Consider the following 18,161-nt stretch of genomic DNA (forward strand, 5'->3'; position numbering starts at 1 on the left):
ACATAATTTTTCTACAATAATGTGGATACTTCAACATAATAAAAGTTATAGCATTATTTAAAACGAATACAACGATGTCTTATTTAATGTAAATATTTTACATATTATACGATTTAATATAAATATTTTACATATTATCGATTTGAATTATCACGAGCAATATCTACGTGCGAGAAATTGACGTATAGCATATTGTACATACATATATATATATATATATATATATATATATATATATATATATATATATATATATATAGTATATTTTAAGATAAATAAAAAAATTTATAATCTTTATAATTTATATTTACATAAAAATTTGAAAATGGAAAACTTATAATTTATATGTAATCTTTAGATTAAAATCACTTTTAAATATCTTTATTCATCTATTTCATATCACAAACGTACAGAAAACTTAAATATATCGCATCACGCTTTATATAATAAATGCGTCTCATATTACCAGCTCATGTTTCATTCTCACGCTTGTATGTGAAATCATTGCGAGATGACCTCAAGTGTCCCTGAGGAATAATCGATCTTGTGCGCATTGCGTAGTTACTTCAATATAGTTATTCCAGAACTAGTGTTTCAATAGAAAACCTCAGACATGTTCTCTTCCGTTTTGTAATTGCATTGCACAAGTTGAATGAGCCTTCAGAAAAAAAGATGGATTATCCTATTTTGAATAGATATAGACACTTATTTTTTTCTTTTATAATCCTCCTTCTATGTTTCTTTCTCTCTTCACGTCACTTCTAAATCAGAACCAATATCCAAGCACCGATAAAACACATGCTCGACTATATAGGCGGCTTTTCGCGCAACAATTAATATTTTGGTTATTTATTTGTTGTTTATTAAAAAATCGCATTTTTGTTAAAAACAGATTAATAAATTCATTAATGTCATTTTATAATCTTTTTATTTTTCTTTTTTGCCTTTTTTGAAATCTGCGAACAAATAGATCTTATTGTTAGAGATAAAATAAGTGTTGTTTGTTTTGATATTGTTTGACAAAAAGAATTGTAAAAAATCTCGAGATCCTACTCAGTCCCGGTAAAAAATTTTTATAATCAGACAAAAATGGTCGTATCTAATTACACAAATTTATATACAAAATTTGTTCATTTTATATATAATTATATTCAATTCTGTATAACTATATATAAGAAATTTTTTATCGGGGGTGTTACACAATTTTTCTCTTTTTCACAATTCCGCGATCTACAAAGTATAAAAACTTACAATTAAATAATATAATTTGTTTTATTATTGTTGTAACAAAGAGTTTCAAAAGTTTTTCTCCATGAGCGTAAAAATACTTTTTTGTCGCAAATTTCATAAAACACCCTGTATTTTTGGATTCATATTGTATGTATAAACATGCACGTAATAACATATACTTAATATATTTTTCAGTTAAGATTTTACGTGTTTTTTTTTTAATTTTTAGGATACTCGCATTTTTAATTACCATTTCCGTGACATTTTGCGTAATACCGTATACATTTATCAGCCATCGAAAACCTCATATTACTTATAAATTACAAAGAATTCCACTTTAAAAACTTCATAAATGAAGGTGTAAAAAGATCAATACTACCTTTTTATACTTGTTATAAAACTTTTGAATTTCATGATCGCCGATCGAGTCAATACCTATTACAATTTACGTTCTCATAGTTGCTCCATTAATTTCACGAAAGTCATTTCACTAGTGGACGGACCCCGGCCGCGTCATCACTTGTTTTTCATAATCATCGTCCGCCTAGTCACTCGACCGCAAAACATTCCAACAATGAAGATTATCCCAATCATGGTAAAGCCAACGACCATGAAGTAACGCCGTGCTGGAGAACGGTTTACCGACGAGTATAACTCCTCGAACGAATTTGGTGCAATTAACTATAACACGAAAAATAAAATGCAATTACTCCAGCCTAAGAAAATAAATATTATAAATAGTTTTAACAGCACACCTTGGCAGCATTTCTAAACATTTCCATCCTCATAGTCAACATCTTGAAGCAATCAGGTTGCAAGGGTTTATTACTGTCTTGCAATGCATTTTGCAAACACTTTATATCTGTAATATAATTACTTACATTATTAATGAATGTTATCATACTTAATACACTAAAATAAATGTATATATAAAGATTCATTATAATAATTGAAAAGTTTTTAAAAAATTGTTAGTTTTATATTTTAGATTTAAGATCCTATGTAAAAAAAAAAAAAAAACATGTTTATATTAGATGTATATTTATATTGGATATATATATAGAGGGAGGGAGGGAGGGAGGGAGGGAGGGAGGGAGGGAAGGAGGGAGGGAGGGAGGGAGGGAGGGAGGGAGAGAGAGAGAGAGAGAAGGAGGGAGGGAGGGGGGAGGGAGGGAGGGAGGGAGGGAGGGAGGGAGGGAGGGAGGGAGGGAGGGAGGGAGGGAGGGAGGGAGAGAGAGAGAGAGAGAGAGATTCTAAATAAATGTGAAAAATTTTAGATGATTCTTCAAAAATTGAGAAAGATCTTTCATACAAACATATATTTTTGTAACTCTCTCTGAGGAGTTATACTTTGTTATATTTCTCCTAAGGGTGAGGTAAAAATTAAATTTTTATTTTTAACTCAAATTTTGGACAAGTTAAAAAGATAAAGTAAATATTTTCCACTAGTAAAAAAAATATTGACTAATATTTTTCTAATCTTTCTATATCGTTAAAGAGATAAACTAAGCAACCTTATTCAATTTTTCATTAGAATTTTTTAAGAAACTGAATGTGACCATCTAAAAATATGCATTAGAAAGCTTGATTCCTTTAGAAATTTTTGTCTTTTTTTTTCGTAAAATCAGCTTTCAAGCAAAAAAATAAAAGACATTAATGATAGTATCTTTTATGTATGAACACAGCATAATGCTAAATGGCATAGGTTTCGAATTACGAAAAGTTACATCTTGGAATAAAATAAAAAAATACGTAAAACAAAATTATAATGTTGACAAAAATAAAAACAAAAACACAAAATTATAATCTTATAAATCTATGCCATTTAGCACCGTGCTGTGGATAATAATGTATTTTATCCTTTTACATATAAAAACCAACATAAAGTTTGATACATTTTAATATAAAAGAAGTTTGTTCATTTTTTACCACTTTATTCCACATGTCATGTTCAAAATTATTAACAAAAGGAATATTACGTACGTCTGCCTGCGCCTTGAGGTACAGCACTGCAATACTTGCTGACATCTACAGCACAAGCTTTCTGCAACAAAGGATCCACATTGATATCGGCCCTTGTTTGTTCTATCAGATCAGCGATTTCCAAACGACATTCTTCCTTCATATCTTTATTTCCAAAATTAAATTCTTTCTTCAAACACTCCTCGACAATTCCGGGCTCATTTTCATCTGATCGGCATATAGTTTCAATCTAACAAATACATTATTTCATAAACTTAGATTTAGACAATGAAACTGAATTTTATATTAACAAAATTTATACTAACTATAAAATCTTGTTTTATAATTAACATCTTAAATATTAAATAATTATTTTGCAATGAAAATCTCTATATTATTAACATAACTATAACATTCTATTGTTTTTTACCTCATGTGCACACATGGTTGCTAATAATGGATTTAAATGATAATTCAATGCAGCTTCTCTAAGAATGTTAGCCATTTGATGCTCGCACTTAGTCGTCAGCTTCGATTCTCGAAATTTGATTTTCAGACATCTAATTACTTTTCCTTCAAGTTCTTTGTCAGTATGCTCATGTGCCAATACCTAAAATAATGTAATCGTACATATATGCACATATTAAAAAATATTAATTATTAATATTAAATATTAAATAGTAATTATTAACATTATAAGTTAGAGATTAAAGTCGCTAGTATTTAATTATAAATAAAGTATTTATTAAATCGTTTTAAATTATATTGGCTATAATGTTTTTCTTACTTCTTTGCAATGTCTTTCGATATCGGAGCCACACGCGTTTTGCAATGCAGTATTGAATCTGTAATCCGTATTTTGTTCGATCATTCTTCGAATCACAATATTCTTGCATTTGTCATCGAAAGTGAGCTCATCTTTGTATCTCTTAAGACAATCCAAAGTTTGCGATTTGCTCACATCATGGCAGTATTGTCTAATCATAACTCGGCACGTGTTCAACAGAGGTACATCACTGGAGCTATCTTGAAACTCCTGTTTTCTCACTTTAAACAGCTGCTTATGACACATATCTGTCAGCTTAGATTTGTGTGATGCCAAGCATTCTAATACCTGAAACAATCTAAGTCTTAACAAACCAGAACAGAATTGGTTGGCTTAAGATGGCTAAAATAGCTTGTAATAATTTAGAATAGCAAAAAAAAACTCGATATTACTTGTTAATGAATAGAGAATAAAACATAATAAATATATATAATTTATATTTGCATTCTCTATATAAAAGAAATTATTTGAATAAATATTATATAATTTGAATAAAATAGTTTGTTATATGTATATAAATATTTAAAAATTATATATAAAATATTTAAGTTATATAAGATATAACAAATATAATAAGAAAGCACATGATCATCTTCTGGACAATAACATTACTACCTGTGAATTGCCTGGTTGAACGTTAAAGCAATACTGTCTAATGTCAATTGTGCAAGCCGCTTGTAAAACAGGATCAAAATGAATATTTTCTCTCTGCTGATAAAGTTGTGCCCGCAACTGCTGTCTGCAATCCTTCAACACGCGATGCTGAGATTCTTTTATTATATCCTCCTGTACGATCGAACTTAAACATTCTATCACATCGGCTTTTGTCTTTGATCTAAATTAACATATGCAACAAAATGCATTAAAAAAAAAAACATATATATATATATATATATATATATATACTTTACAATTATATATCTCTAGAAATTTAATTACTTAGGACACCATCTTTTAACATATGGTCTGCATGCCTCTTTGAACTTATATGTAAAATGGTAATTTTTTAAAGATATCAATTGGAAATGTTCCACAGCTGCTTTACATTTATAATCAGTACGTGCATCCAACTCGTTCTTATGTTCAATAAGGCATTCCATCATATCTCCCTCGTCCTTTCCATATTTTAGCACTTCCTAAAATATATATAAATATATATAAATATATATAAATATAAAATATAAAATATATATATATATATATATATATAAATCTCGCTAACAATATGTAAAATGATACAATAAATTTAATAATTTACCTCACAATGACGTTCCATAATATGTTGACACGCAGAAGAAATAATAGGATTTAGCTCAACACGCTCTGCTTGCTCTTCTGTAAAATTACCAATTGCAAGCTTGCACTTCTTGTTCAAACTGCAATTAATACAAATTCAATCAAAAAGTTTAATGTAATATCGTTTAATGTAACAAAAATAAAATTATAACATCAGAAATAGTAATCAAGAAATATTAAATCACTCTTAAAAAAATTTTTCAAGAAATATTTCATTGTAATGTATGAGTAATACATTTTAATAAATGATAAGTGAAGAATCAAGGCCTTAAATCATGAATATTTTCCTCCTAGCATGAATTCGTGAAAAATTTTATTAACAAATTCGTTAATGAAATTTTTCACTTTTCACGAGTGCTAGAAGAAGAAGATGCTAGAGAAAAGTTTTATCATCAAGCTCTAGCAAAGTAGCTCGAAACAATTTTCACACACACATGTAGTTCCTATTATTTAAGAGTATCCGTACTTGTCCAAATTATCCTGTAAGCAGAGAATCTCCTCTCCTTTTGCAGTTTTATCGTAACAAAGTGACGCTAGTTCATTGAAGCATACTTCTTCTATCTCAGGTTGTAAGTCGACGTTCACAGCACGCTGCCTCATGACTCTTCTAATTTCCTCCAAGCAATCTATTTTCAACTAAATAACAGAAAATAATAGAAGGAAAAAAATAGAAGAAGAAGATAATTAGAAACAAGAAAATTATTTTTCTTACAATTAGAGTATAATAATAAATTATATTTTAATTATGTATTTCATGTAGTCTTAATAATCTTACCGTCATATTTTTCTGATATACATGCCGATACAAGCATGGCAGCACGAGAGGTCCCGTTTCAGGATCCATCTGTTTACCGTCGCTAGCCCATGCGTTTTTCGCATGACACAAACGCACGGCATCAAACTTACATGCTTTATACAATTGCGGGTCTAATTTGAAGTCCCTAGCAATAAAGTATTGTATTTGCACTAGAGCTGTCTCACAGGCCTCCGTCATCCTCTCCGTTCCTAACTGTTCCATTAAGCAGGATATCACTCTAGCATCTCCGCCATGTACCTAAATTATTAGATATTAAAAATAAATACTTAGGGGAAATTCAATGCTTTTAAATAGAAAAAAATAATTTATTTTTAATTTATTTAAATTAAAATAAGTAAAATTTTATATATATACTTACATCTCTACAGGCTAGATTGACAACAGGTTGACACTGTTCTCTTAAAACTGGATCAATTCTCCAATCTTCGCCGGCATCAGCTTCCATGATTAATTCCTCCAACTGAAATTATGCAATGTAAAATATTTCATAAGAGATTACGTAATATACATCTTTTGTTAATATAATAATATTCCTAAAAATTTTAGAGCATCTTTTGTAGAATATTACAAGTATGTTGATTATTATCACTAATTTTAAAAACTTTGAGTTCTGAAATCTCTAGTTTTTTTTCTATCACTTCTTTACCGCTCTTTGACATTTCGGTGTAACTCTCGATTTCTTCTTTCTCGTTCTTGTATGTTCCATCAAACAATGTATCGTAGCACCACCGACTTCAAGACTATTGCAAAAAGTCGTAATATCATTGGCACACCCGTCTACGATTTCTGGTGACAATCTATAATCTTCCATCAGAAGCTTTCTGTGATCGAACATTTCCGCTTGACAATTTCCATCAATCTTGCTTCCGTTTTTTACCGCCGACTCCAAACAAAGCAATATTTGTGCTAACTTGATCTCTTTGTCTTCGGATACGGATCGCCTGCAGTGATTACTTCTGATATCTTCCTTACATGCTTTAACTAAACCCTTGCTAATCTTATAGTCAGAAGCAATAAGCTTCTCCCTCCTCGTCAATTGTTCTTGACACTGAGCAGTCATCGATCTACATCAAGTAAAAACACAATATATAAAATATGATAAAGCAAGATTCCTAAATGAAATTACTAGATTCTTTAGGTTACTACATGTAAAAATTTTTTTTTATTATCTAACTTTTTAGACTTTTAAATTCTTAAACTTTTAGATCCCTGAATTTAGACTAATTCTATAATATTTATTTTTATGATATTTAAATATCTACCTATCAGTTTTATGTTGCATCAAGCATTTGTAGACTTGACCACTACCTGGTCGAATGTTGGGGCAGAACTTAATATGATCATGAGTGCATGCCATGTATAATTGACGATCCAGTTTGATATTTTCTGCTTGAATCTCGGATACATGAAGAATATGTCTCCTGCATTCATGTTGCAATTGTTCAACATGTTCCTGCAGACAAGCTAATATTTGACCTTGCGATATATCCCTGTATGGTTGTAGACTATCACATTTAAAATTGTTAATGTCACTAGCACAATCCGTCTTAAAAGGAGTCAAAATTCTGAAATCACTAAAAGCAATCCATTCTAATCTCTGAATGTAAGTAATACAGTTAGAATCTGTCACTCTCTCTCGCTTATCAATCAAGCAAGAAAGATATGCTCCATGGGCTTTATCAGAATCGGAACATTGTAGGGTATCCAGTTGTTCACCACATGCCTTTCTGGCAAGCCTCTTTATATTTTGATTGTCTGTAATATTCTGAATATAAACCCAAATTGCTTCCTGACACTTGTGATTGATTCCAGATATTTCAGTAGGCTGTAAAGTTTGCAATAGTTAATCTCTAAAAAAACAAATTAATCTTTTTTTTTTTTTTTTTTTTTTTTAACATATACCTTAAATGTTTGAATACACTCAAGTAGCATAAGTTCATCGTTATTCTTATCTATATTTCCACAAAGACGATTCAATTTATCACGGCAATTGCCATTTATAATCTTTGGTGAACCATCATCCTCGAATTCTCTTCTAGAACGTAATAAAGCTCTTTGAGTCCATTTAGTTTTAACAGAAGCATCAGAAAAAAGCCAACCAATTTGGGAAGGTTCATCAATCTGCTGAACATCTCCGATGTAGGTTGATATTGTGCAATGTAGCACTAATAGAATAAGCAATGCAGAAAATATCTGTCTTGTATATTCCATCCTCATTACTCAAACTTTATATCTCCTAACGATATCATTACAATGTTCTATAACAAATAATTTTATTAAGCACACATTGTTCAGAATTATTTATTATTTATAATTTTGAACTATTTAATATCACAAAAAGAAAATAAAAAATATTGTTTAATTTAAAAAGTTGATGAAAGAAAAGAGAGAGAATACAAACCTTGCAAATTCGTTTACGCCACGGTCGCTATTTATTATTTTTTTTTTTCTCTTGTTAATCATCTACTGTATGACGTAAACGTTATATCTAAATCCACAAATGCATTATTGGAATTAGTAATCGCCAGCAATATAAGCACATAAAGAATAATTGATACAAAAAAAACGATCATATATTACAGACTTCCATATATACATATATATATATATATATATATATATATATGTATATATACATATATATATATATATATATATATATATATATATATATTATACTTGTAATTATACTATACTCTATACTCTATACTCTACTAACCAGTGAAAGCACGGTTCAACCAGTTACGACAGTAGCGTCAACGCATCTTTGATGTTGTGTAAAGTCACTAGATTATAAAGTACATACCGCAATTAAAAAGGAAAAATAGCCGCCATTTTGACTCCACGCTACGCGGCCATTTCAATTGTACGAATGTATTATAACCCAATTTTTTTGTAAGAATGAGAGAAAATAAAACCATAAATTATATAAATAAGTATTTTATTTATGCTTTGTATTTGTTACAGACATTTTCATTGCAATATCTCTACTGCTATAGCTTGCTACTTGTTTTATATCATTGCTTTGTTTTTTTTTTAATGAAAAATGAATTCTTGTAACAAAGTTTTCAATAAGTTTGTAACTAGCATTATGACACGGAGGAATAAAACATGCAGAATATTCTTGTAAAAACATATTTATAAAATCAATAACCCGGTAAAAAATTTCTTATATATAATTATATATAACAATATAAAAATATATAGAAATATATAAAATTCTGTATAAGTTATGTATAGTTATGTATAGTATGCATAATTTTGTATTATCGTTGACTGACATCTAGCCAACATTAATATAAAATTATATATAATTATATAACAAGTCATAAATTATTATATATAATTATACATAACTTATATAAAATTTTATATATTTCTATATAATTTTATATGGTCATATATCATATATGATTATACATAACAAATTTTTTACCAGGAAGATTCCGTACAATAGGAAATTAGATAGACTGCACTTAAAGTACAGATGACTTACTCTATGTATGCACTCTCTACACTTTTCGACACCATTTTAACTCCCATATATCTTAGGCCCTGCGCACAGTAGGAAAAATATTAAATATTAAATATTATATTATTTTAAAACGAGAAAATAAATGGACTAACGCACAATGCATTGAGAATTAGGAATAAAGAATTAAAATAACGGAATACAAATATTAAATATTAAACTCGTACTATCATGGCGGCATATTCCAAATCTTACTAAATCCTTCAGAAATACGAAGTCAATCTCTTTCATTAGGTTATTTTAAATAAATAGATAACAATCTATCAATAATAACTGAGCATGTTTCAACAATTATAGCACGAACAGTTGATTCACCCACACGATGATGTAATGCAATGGAAAAAATTGATTCTCCACTAGCTATAAATCTAATAATAAATAAAATAAATATATATATTAGTCAAACATGATTTTATTTTTACAAAGTATATGCATTAAGTTTACAAAAAAATAGAACATTCTCATAAAAGAAAATTTAAAAATATTAATATTAAACATCTTAAAAATGTATTTATTTTTTTTTTGTAAACTATTATTGTAGTAAAATTTAAAAAAATTAAATAAATATACCTTAATGTAATTATTAAACACTGTTCTGGAGTTAAAGCTTTCCTTAAACTGGTTTTCTTTAGAAAGGGAGAAATTTTTTATATATTTCTAATGTCATTCTGGTATAACGGAAAAAGTGATCAGCATCATTTTTAAACTCTTCCATAAAAGGGATGAAATTATTTAGATTATCTCTTTGTAAATTAATAGGACGGACTCACCAGTGCCTATTTTTCCAAAGTTTATGTTTATTAATTTTTTTTTTTAATAGCATAATTCCCATTAATTTAAAAACAAAACAGGAAAATAAAAATATTGCTCTGGGATTAAAGACGACTTCCTGGTTAACAATGTCTAAATCCATATTGAAATTTATAAGCTATGAATTTTTTATTTTGTTATGGTTATGTCTGCATGACACAATTTTTATATTTTAAATTTTATTCTTTTTTAATTGTGCGTTAGTGCGTTATTTAATCTCTATTCCTAATTCTTATTCTTAATATTAATTTTTCCTATCGTGCGCAGGGCCTTAAGCTCATAGATATCGGAAGATAGAGATGGAGCATGAACCCAGTATTTAGACAAGGGGGTGAAGCCACTGAGGGAGGGACGACGAGGTAAACTGTGAGCACTTTCTATTGGATGGAATAATGCGCGTGCGTAATGGCGTTTAATACAAAATAGAACTCCCGCCCACCGGACGCGAAAATACTGGCCGCGCGACAAAAGAGAATGCGGTAGTCAATTAATTTATTATAACTGATGAATTTATTGGCTATCGCGTTATTTTTTGCCGCGCGGCAAGTATTTCCGCGTCCAGTGGGCAGGAGCTCATATTCTAATATCTCTGATTGCTAGTATTACACAGCTATATATGTTTAATAAAAACAGTCATTGAATTTATTATATTTTACGTTAAAATGTCCTTTTTTAATAATAAATAATACCATGATAAAAGGGTCACTAATAATAATAATTTGATTTCTGTAAAAAATATTAGATAAGGATTATTAATACAACCATCAAAAGACGTTATTACAATTTGTAATAAATGCGAAAGAATAATAAGACATGCAATTCATGTATGTAAGCACAAATGGATTTATAACTAAAAAAAATTTTATGAAACATATATTACTAATGATGTGTTGAAATTGTTCCTTGATACTAATTTATTTTATTCATTACGAGAATATACATTTGATCAATCTCCTTTAGAAAAACATATTGTACATTTAATTCGGGCCATTGCTCAAAACTATATCAAAATTAGATTACATTATATAACATTAAATTCTATAGATAAATCTAAAAGCAAACGTCATTTATTTAATAAAATTGTATTGTTTAAAGGTATGTAAAAAGCATAGACATATACAAATGTCTATGGTAAAAAGCGTTTGATCTATACTATTTACTTTAATGAAGTTGTCTGTAATATTTATTATAAATTTAACGAGCTTTATCTAACATATATAATTATAACTAATATATTTTTTAACTTTGCAGTATATTTATGTTCTTAAAGAATAAGTATCCCAGGTAGCACAGGTTCGTTTTATAAACGTTTTCTAAACGTATCCAATATTTTTTAACCGTCAAACACCAATAAGAAACGTTTCAACAGAAACATTTTTAAAACCATAGTTTAAGAAATGTATTTTTTACGTTTCTATAAGGCCTGATTGCATCAACATTATTTTGGCTTTAAACGAGACTTAAATATATATATATATATATATATATATATATATATATATATATCTGTTTTTATTAATTTAGAAAGAAAAATAAAGATAGATACATGTTTAAGTCGCACTTAAATCCAAAATAATGTTGGTACAATATCGGGCCTAAATAGAATAAAAATTAATGTTTTAATTCAAAATTATATATATATATATATATATGTGTGTGTGTGTATATATATACATATAATTTTGAATTAAAAAAATTAATGTATTTTTAATTTTAGATATTCATATTCATAGTCCGATTTTATATTGAAGACCGTCTTAATAATAATGTGTTGTAATTCAATCACAGAATCGTAATAACATATCTTAAGATATTATACTTAAAACGATCTTGAAATAAAAATAATGGACTATGAATATCGGAATGAATAGCGGGGTGATTCTCTCTCTCTTCTTCTCTTCTCTCTCTCTTTCTTTTCTCTTTCCTCTTTCCATTGTCTTACTAACAAAAAGTATTAAGGTTATATTCCATTTATTTGGAATGATCGCAGAGTTATTGCATATATTTGCTGTTCAAACAAGAAAACTTTTATTGTGAATATTATACAAACGACTTGTGAATATTGCAAAAGTGAAACTAGTAGTGAAAGGATAGAAAAATACTAGTAATGTGTACTATAAAGTTAATCAATTCTCGTGCATAGATCATAACAAAGGTTAGGTTGATCAAAACGCCGGTCCGGCGAAAATATTGATATAAAGAATATCTCTTTTTTACGACGAATAAGGTAAGTTGTATATTGGTTTAATAATTTTATAGTTTACTGTTCTGTATATATGTATATATATGTATATTTATAACACAATATTAATACTAAAAAAAGATATGAGATTAGACGTCAAATATCACATCTACAAATAATATTTTACAATTAATAAGAAGATATCAATTTGTGTGAAATCATAATCTGATTAATCTAACATTTTTTATTGTATCAGTATATATTAAGAATCAAATTATATTGTGTTTTTCATTTCTTAATTAAATAGTTGTCATTTTTTCAGGAAAATATATATGTAAATATATCTTTGTCGCACATATAATACTTACATAAAATACTTGTTAAAAAACAAAAGAACAGAAAAAATATTCTTGTTTAAATATGGATAAAGAAAAAGAAGTTAAATTTCTTGGCAAAAAACAAACTAAAAGGAATATACAAAAACAAGTACATGAGTTATTAAATGAACTCAATTGGAATGAAACAAAATCGACAACACATTCAGTCATTGACTCACACTTAGAACTAAACTTAAATATAGATGAAGATTTGGGTTTTAGTTTAAATTTTAGAAATAATGAGACAAAATCATCAATGTCACATTCAATCATTGATTCGCATTTAGAACTAGGTTCAGATCAAGATTTAGATTTTGAAATATTTCCAGAATTATATATCACTGAAAAACATGATTTTTCAGAAAACGAAACATTATCTGATGATTTTCTGAATAAATTGAGAAACTGGGCCCTAACACATAATATTACATTATCAGCATTAGATGAATTATTGTCATTACTAAGACAATTTCATTATGATATATCTGTACCATTATCTGGAAGGTCTTTGTTATACACTCCAAAAACTACAAATTCAATTGATTTGCAAAGTGGAAAATTTACTTATTTTGGTATGCGTAAGCAGTTATATCTCCTATTAAAGGAAGAATCATGCTCAAAAATTATTGATTTAGATTTTAATATTGATGGGTTACCCTTGTTTAAAAGTAACAACATAGTTGTCTGGCCAATTCTTTGTAGATTATTAAGTTTAACTTCATTAAATAAACCATTTATTGTAGGTTTATTCACTGGCAAAGGAAAGCCAGAACTTCTTGATTGTTATTTACAAGATCTAATACACGAGCTTAATGATGATATATTAAAGAATAGTATTGAAATAGATCATAAATTATTTCAAATTAGAATCAGGTCTCTGATATGTGATGCTCCTGCACGAGCTTTTCTAAAATGTTGTGTAGGTCATAATTCTAGGCATGGGTGTGAAAAATGCGATATTGAAGGGAAATACATTAATAAAATGATTTTTCCATGTAAAAGTGGACAACTTAGAACAAAAGAAACTTTTACTAAACAAGTACAAGAGGAACATCATAAAGGAAGGTCTCCATTATTGAATTTAAACTTAGATTTAGTGAATCAATTTCCATTAGATCCCATGCATTTGGTATATTTAGGTATAATGAAAAAGTTGTTAATATTATGGGTATCAAAGGGAAAACCTTCATTTAAATTATCTGGAAGAGCTATTAATAATTTATCAAATAGATTAATTTTGTTGTCTTCTTATATAGTACATGAATTTCCTAGAAAATGTAGAGCTATATCGGACTTAAATCGTTGGAAAGCAAATGAGTTTAGATTATTCTTGTTATACGTGGGTCCAGTTTCTTTAATAAATATTTTGCCTAAACAACTTTACAATCATTTTTTAATGTTTCATGTTGGTATTACAATTCTGTGTAACGATAATCATATTTTTGAACATATTGACTTTGCAGAAGAAGTTTTGTATAATTTTGTAAAGTATTTTGAAAAATCCTATGGGAAAGAAGAAGTGACATATAATCTTCACAGTTTAATTCATTTAGTAACAGATGTAAGGAATCTTGGTAATTTAAACACAATTAATTGTTTTCCCTTTGAAAATTATTTGGGAAAATTAAAAAAACTTGTAAGATCATCTGCAAATCCTCATGCACAACTTTGTAGACGTATATCTGAATTATTTAATTATTCAAAGACTGAATTACCAATAACTAAATTAGAACCTAAGCAAAAACATTTTGAAGGACCTACACTTAGAGATAAAACTGACTTGATTTTACAATACAAGAAATTGAAAACACCGACATGCGTTTTGACGATTTTTTCACCTGACAATTGTGTTTCAATACAAGGAGATATTATTGTTCAGATTGTAAATATTCTGTGTTTGAAAGATCAATTTTATTCTATAATTTGTCGTCGATTCTTGAAAGTTTCTGAATTTTATGATTATCCATGTTCGTCCAAATTATTGAATATTTTTAAGGTGTCTCACATATCACCTGATATAGAAGAATTCCCTTTTATATCAGTAAAATATAAAAACATATTATTACCCGCATATGAAAAAGGAACTTACATTGTGTTTCCTCTTCTTCATGAATTGTAGTTAATGTATTCCTTTTATTTTATTGTATATAATTTTATATACGTATATTATTTATAGGTTTATGTGAGTATATATTATTTTATTTTGTAAAATTTAAAGTTAATTTTAAATGTCTGCAATATTAATTTTATATTGAAGAAAAAATTGTTGATGAAATGCAATAAGCACTTTCTGCTTATTCTGTTTAATGTTTTGTTTATTTCAGATTATAAAATGTATTCATTAATAGAATTTGCGATGAATTATGGACAAAAACCTGAAGTTGAAGTAGTCCCTAATATTTGGTTAGAAAAAGAGGAAGAAATATGGTATTGTTTGTAGCCTCAAAAAATTTCCACAAAACAAATCCGTAAGGCTATCGAAAAATGCTCTTTACCGGAAAAAAACTGGAAAAAATATAAATGTAGAATCTTGCATACATATGGTAAATTTTTGGTTTATGTTTTATAAAAGTTGTTTTGTTTTATAAAAAAGTAAAAATATTTATACACTTGCTTTATTTACAGTTATTTCCAAGATTTAACATATATTAGAAACTTAATTTATTATTTATTAGAGTATTTCTTATCTTTATAGTTTTCTTTTTTCACAATATATACCACATATCATTTTATTTATGTTTATAGTATAATTTTGTTATATACTGTCAGAGATTATTATATATTTAGCAATTACATATATATATATATATATTGTTGCATCCGCGGAACGATTTTGAACGTTCCGTTCGTGCGCGACAACCGTTCCTCGTTCACATATCGTCAATCAATATATTTCTTCAAAAACGGATGTCACAACAATATACATATATTTATCTCAAATCTTTCTTAAAATATTTATAAATATAATTTTTATTTCAAATTAAGATAAATAATTTTTATTTGTTTTGTATTATAAACGCTTTCAATTTTTGAATTAATGATATTTAATTTTAAACTTTTTTAAAAATCTATAGTTGATTTTATTATTAGTTTCTTAATTTATTTTATTATTATTTTATAGTTTATTTTACTATTATTTTAGCTTCTTACAATGATGCGAGGAAAAGATTAATAGATGCTGAATTCACGTCTACTCTAGAAACTGATGTAGAATTGCATGAAGACCAACGGCCAAAAAGAAGATTAAAAAGACCTCGAATTTATTCAGATTCTTCAGAATCTGATAACAATGAAGAGGTATTATGCAATAAAATCCCATCTCTTCCTGCATTAAAAATAACATCAAAAAATAGTAATTTATCAAGATCTATGATCACTTCCTGCCAACCATCAACATCAACAGCTGACAGTTTTTCAAAACGTATATCTAATGGAATTAGTTTTTCAACGTCTTCAGTAAGAGCAATTAGTCCTCCGCAGAAAACATTGAGAACTACATTGACCAGTTCAGATGAAAGAGCAATTAGTCCGCAAAATACATTCAGAACTACATTGACCAGTTCAGAATTTCACAAATCAGGTAAAATGTTAATAAACTTTTCTGTGTACAAGACTATTACTCTAACATATTAATAATTTTTATAAGAAACGTATAACTTAATAATAATTTTGCTTTTGAAATATACTGCACAGAATATTCTGAATAATCTGCACTATCTATATAAAAATTACTTTTTAGAATAATTGTGCTTTAATTAATTATTATTTTGAACATTTGACTTATTATTTATTATGTTGCTTTCTATATATTGTTTAATTCAGCATTTACTATTTACTATTTAACTTTTCTATATTCTATTACTTTTGTGTTTAAATCTTATTTTTTACATTTCTATAGTTAAGAGTTACTCTTGTGGAATAAAAAACTAATTCAAGATTACACTTTTTCGTAATTATTTTGATGATGATGTACATCAACATCAATATAATTAGATATATATATATATATTTTTTAAAAGAAAAAATTTCTCTAACATAGCATGTTATTTTTAGATTTTTCTTACGTTGTTCTAACAAAATTAGTGAACTTAGAAACTTCTATGAACTTGCTTCTTCCAATGGTCAAACAACTTACAGCACATTTTCGACCATCGAGAATACCCCATGTGGAGGATGTTCCTGAAATACCAGTTGACACTGATGAAAGTTTGGAAAATATTGAAAGATTTTTAAAAACAAAACAAAATTTTGAATATTTACATGGTAAATATAACTCATTAAATCTCTTTTTATATTTTTGCATTCTGTTTATTTTCCTTTCTTTTTTTTAATCCATATTTTTTTTATTATATTAATGTGTTATTATTCTTTTAAAGGTACAGATTTTAGCTATATCAGGTGGTACAACGATTGCACACATAACAAGAAGAACATTGGAAAAAATAATAACAAATAATTACGCTAAAAACTTTAATTGGGCAGGAAGAGTACCTAAAAAAGCCTTCAAAGTTTTAAAAGCGAAAGATTTAATCATAGGTTTGTCTTTTGTCTTTGAAGCCAGCATTGATAACATTTAGCAAATATGTTTAATTATTACACACCACACACACACACACGCACACACACGCGCACGCACGCACGCACGCACGCACACACACACACACACACACACACACACACACACACACACACACACACACACGCACGCACGCACGCACGCACGCACGCATGCACATAAATATATGTACATATGTATGTGTGTGTGTGTGTGTGTGTGTGTGTATGTGTGTGTGATATTGTACAGTTATTATAAAACTATTATGTTTAATAATTATATATAAAATAATAATGTATAATAATTTATAAATTTTTTACAGCTACTGTCAGAAACGTTGAACCAAACGCTGCAGTCAACAAAATTGAAAATTGTATCAAAGATTGGTTGAAGCTATCCTCTATGCGTATTACTTTAGCCGAAATTAAAGCAAGAAGAACTTTTCAACAAGAATAAAAATTTTAAGTTAAGATTTATTAGATTTTAAGATAACACAGTTCTGTGATTGAAACATAAGTACAAGAAAATAATTATATTCTTGGAATAATTAAAAAAAGTTAATTTTTTTTAAATT

The 18,161-nt window shown here is 27.8% G+C and overlaps 2 protein-coding genes across 5 annotated transcripts; one reads left to right on the plus strand and one right to left on the minus strand.

Moving 5' to 3' along the window:
- Positions 1 to 365: 365 nt before the first annotated feature.
- Positions 366 to 8,716, minus strand: Glg1 (Golgi apparatus protein 1). The gene is made up of 15 exons (XM_072895090.1): positions 8,533 to 8,716; positions 8,034 to 8,389; positions 7,394 to 7,956; positions 6,778 to 7,195; positions 6,490 to 6,591; positions 6,090 to 6,368; positions 5,781 to 5,950; positions 5,277 to 5,394; positions 4,958 to 5,154; positions 4,634 to 4,853; positions 3,980 to 4,306; positions 3,623 to 3,802; positions 3,214 to 3,442; positions 1,986 to 2,092; positions 366 to 1,911 (listed from the first exon to the last, which is right to left on the minus strand). The coding sequence occupies exons 2-15, from the start codon at positions 8,346 to 8,348 to the stop codon at positions 1,747 to 1,749; spliced, it is 3,390 nt and encodes a 1,129-aa protein (XP_072751191.1). The 5' UTR covers positions 8,349 to 8,389; positions 8,533 to 8,716; the 3' UTR covers positions 366 to 1,746.
- A 3,684-nt stretch (positions 8,717 to 12,400) lies between these two features.
- Positions 12,401 to 17,295, plus strand: LOC140667299 (uncharacterized). 4 transcript variants are annotated; one of them, XM_072895091.1, is made up of 5 exons: positions 12,401 to 12,700; positions 12,978 to 15,214; positions 15,357 to 15,575; positions 16,175 to 16,612; positions 17,086 to 17,295. In XM_072895091.1, exon 2 carries the CDS (start codon positions 13,076 to 13,078, stop codon positions 15,149 to 15,151), a length of 2,076 nt encoding a protein of 691 aa, XP_072751192.1. In that variant the 5' UTR covers positions 12,401 to 12,700; positions 12,978 to 13,075; the 3' UTR covers positions 15,152 to 15,214; positions 15,357 to 15,575; positions 16,175 to 16,612; positions 17,086 to 17,295. The 4 variants fall into 4 exon arrangements, 3 of the variants coding, with proteins under 3 accessions (XP_072751192.1, XP_072751194.1, XP_072751193.1); XM_072895093.1 differs by having other exon boundaries at positions 16,232 to 16,612; XM_072895092.1 differs by having other exon boundaries at positions 17,170 to 17,294.
- Positions 17,296 to 18,161: the final 866 nt, after the last annotated feature.

Source organism: Anoplolepis gracilipes, chromosome 6, assembly GCF_047496725.1.
Source record: "Anoplolepis gracilipes chromosome 6, ASM4749672v1, whole genome shotgun sequence".
NCBI lineage: Eukaryota > Metazoa > Arthropoda > Insecta > Hymenoptera > Formicidae > Anoplolepis > Anoplolepis gracilipes.

What these genes read in the sequence shown, in the direction of transcription:
- LOC140667299 (XM_072895091.1), top strand. Translation starts at nt 13,076, where the DNA reads ATGGATAAAGAAAAAGAAGTTAAATTTCTTGGCAAAAAACAAACTAAA.
- Glg1 (XM_072895090.1), bottom strand. Translation starts at nt 8,348, where the DNA reads ATGAGGATGGAATATACAAGACAGATATTTTCTGCATTGCTTATTCTA. An exon ending in TTATGGAACGTCATTGTGAG is followed by an intron (nt 5,155 to 5,276) that starts GTAAATTATTAA and finishes TATATATTTTAG; the next exon opens with GAAGTGCTAAAATATGGAAA. An exon ending in TCGAAAGACATTGCAAAGAA is followed by an intron (nt 3,803 to 3,979) that starts GTAAGAAAAACA and finishes ACATTATTTTAG; the next exon opens with GTATTGGCACATGAGCATAC.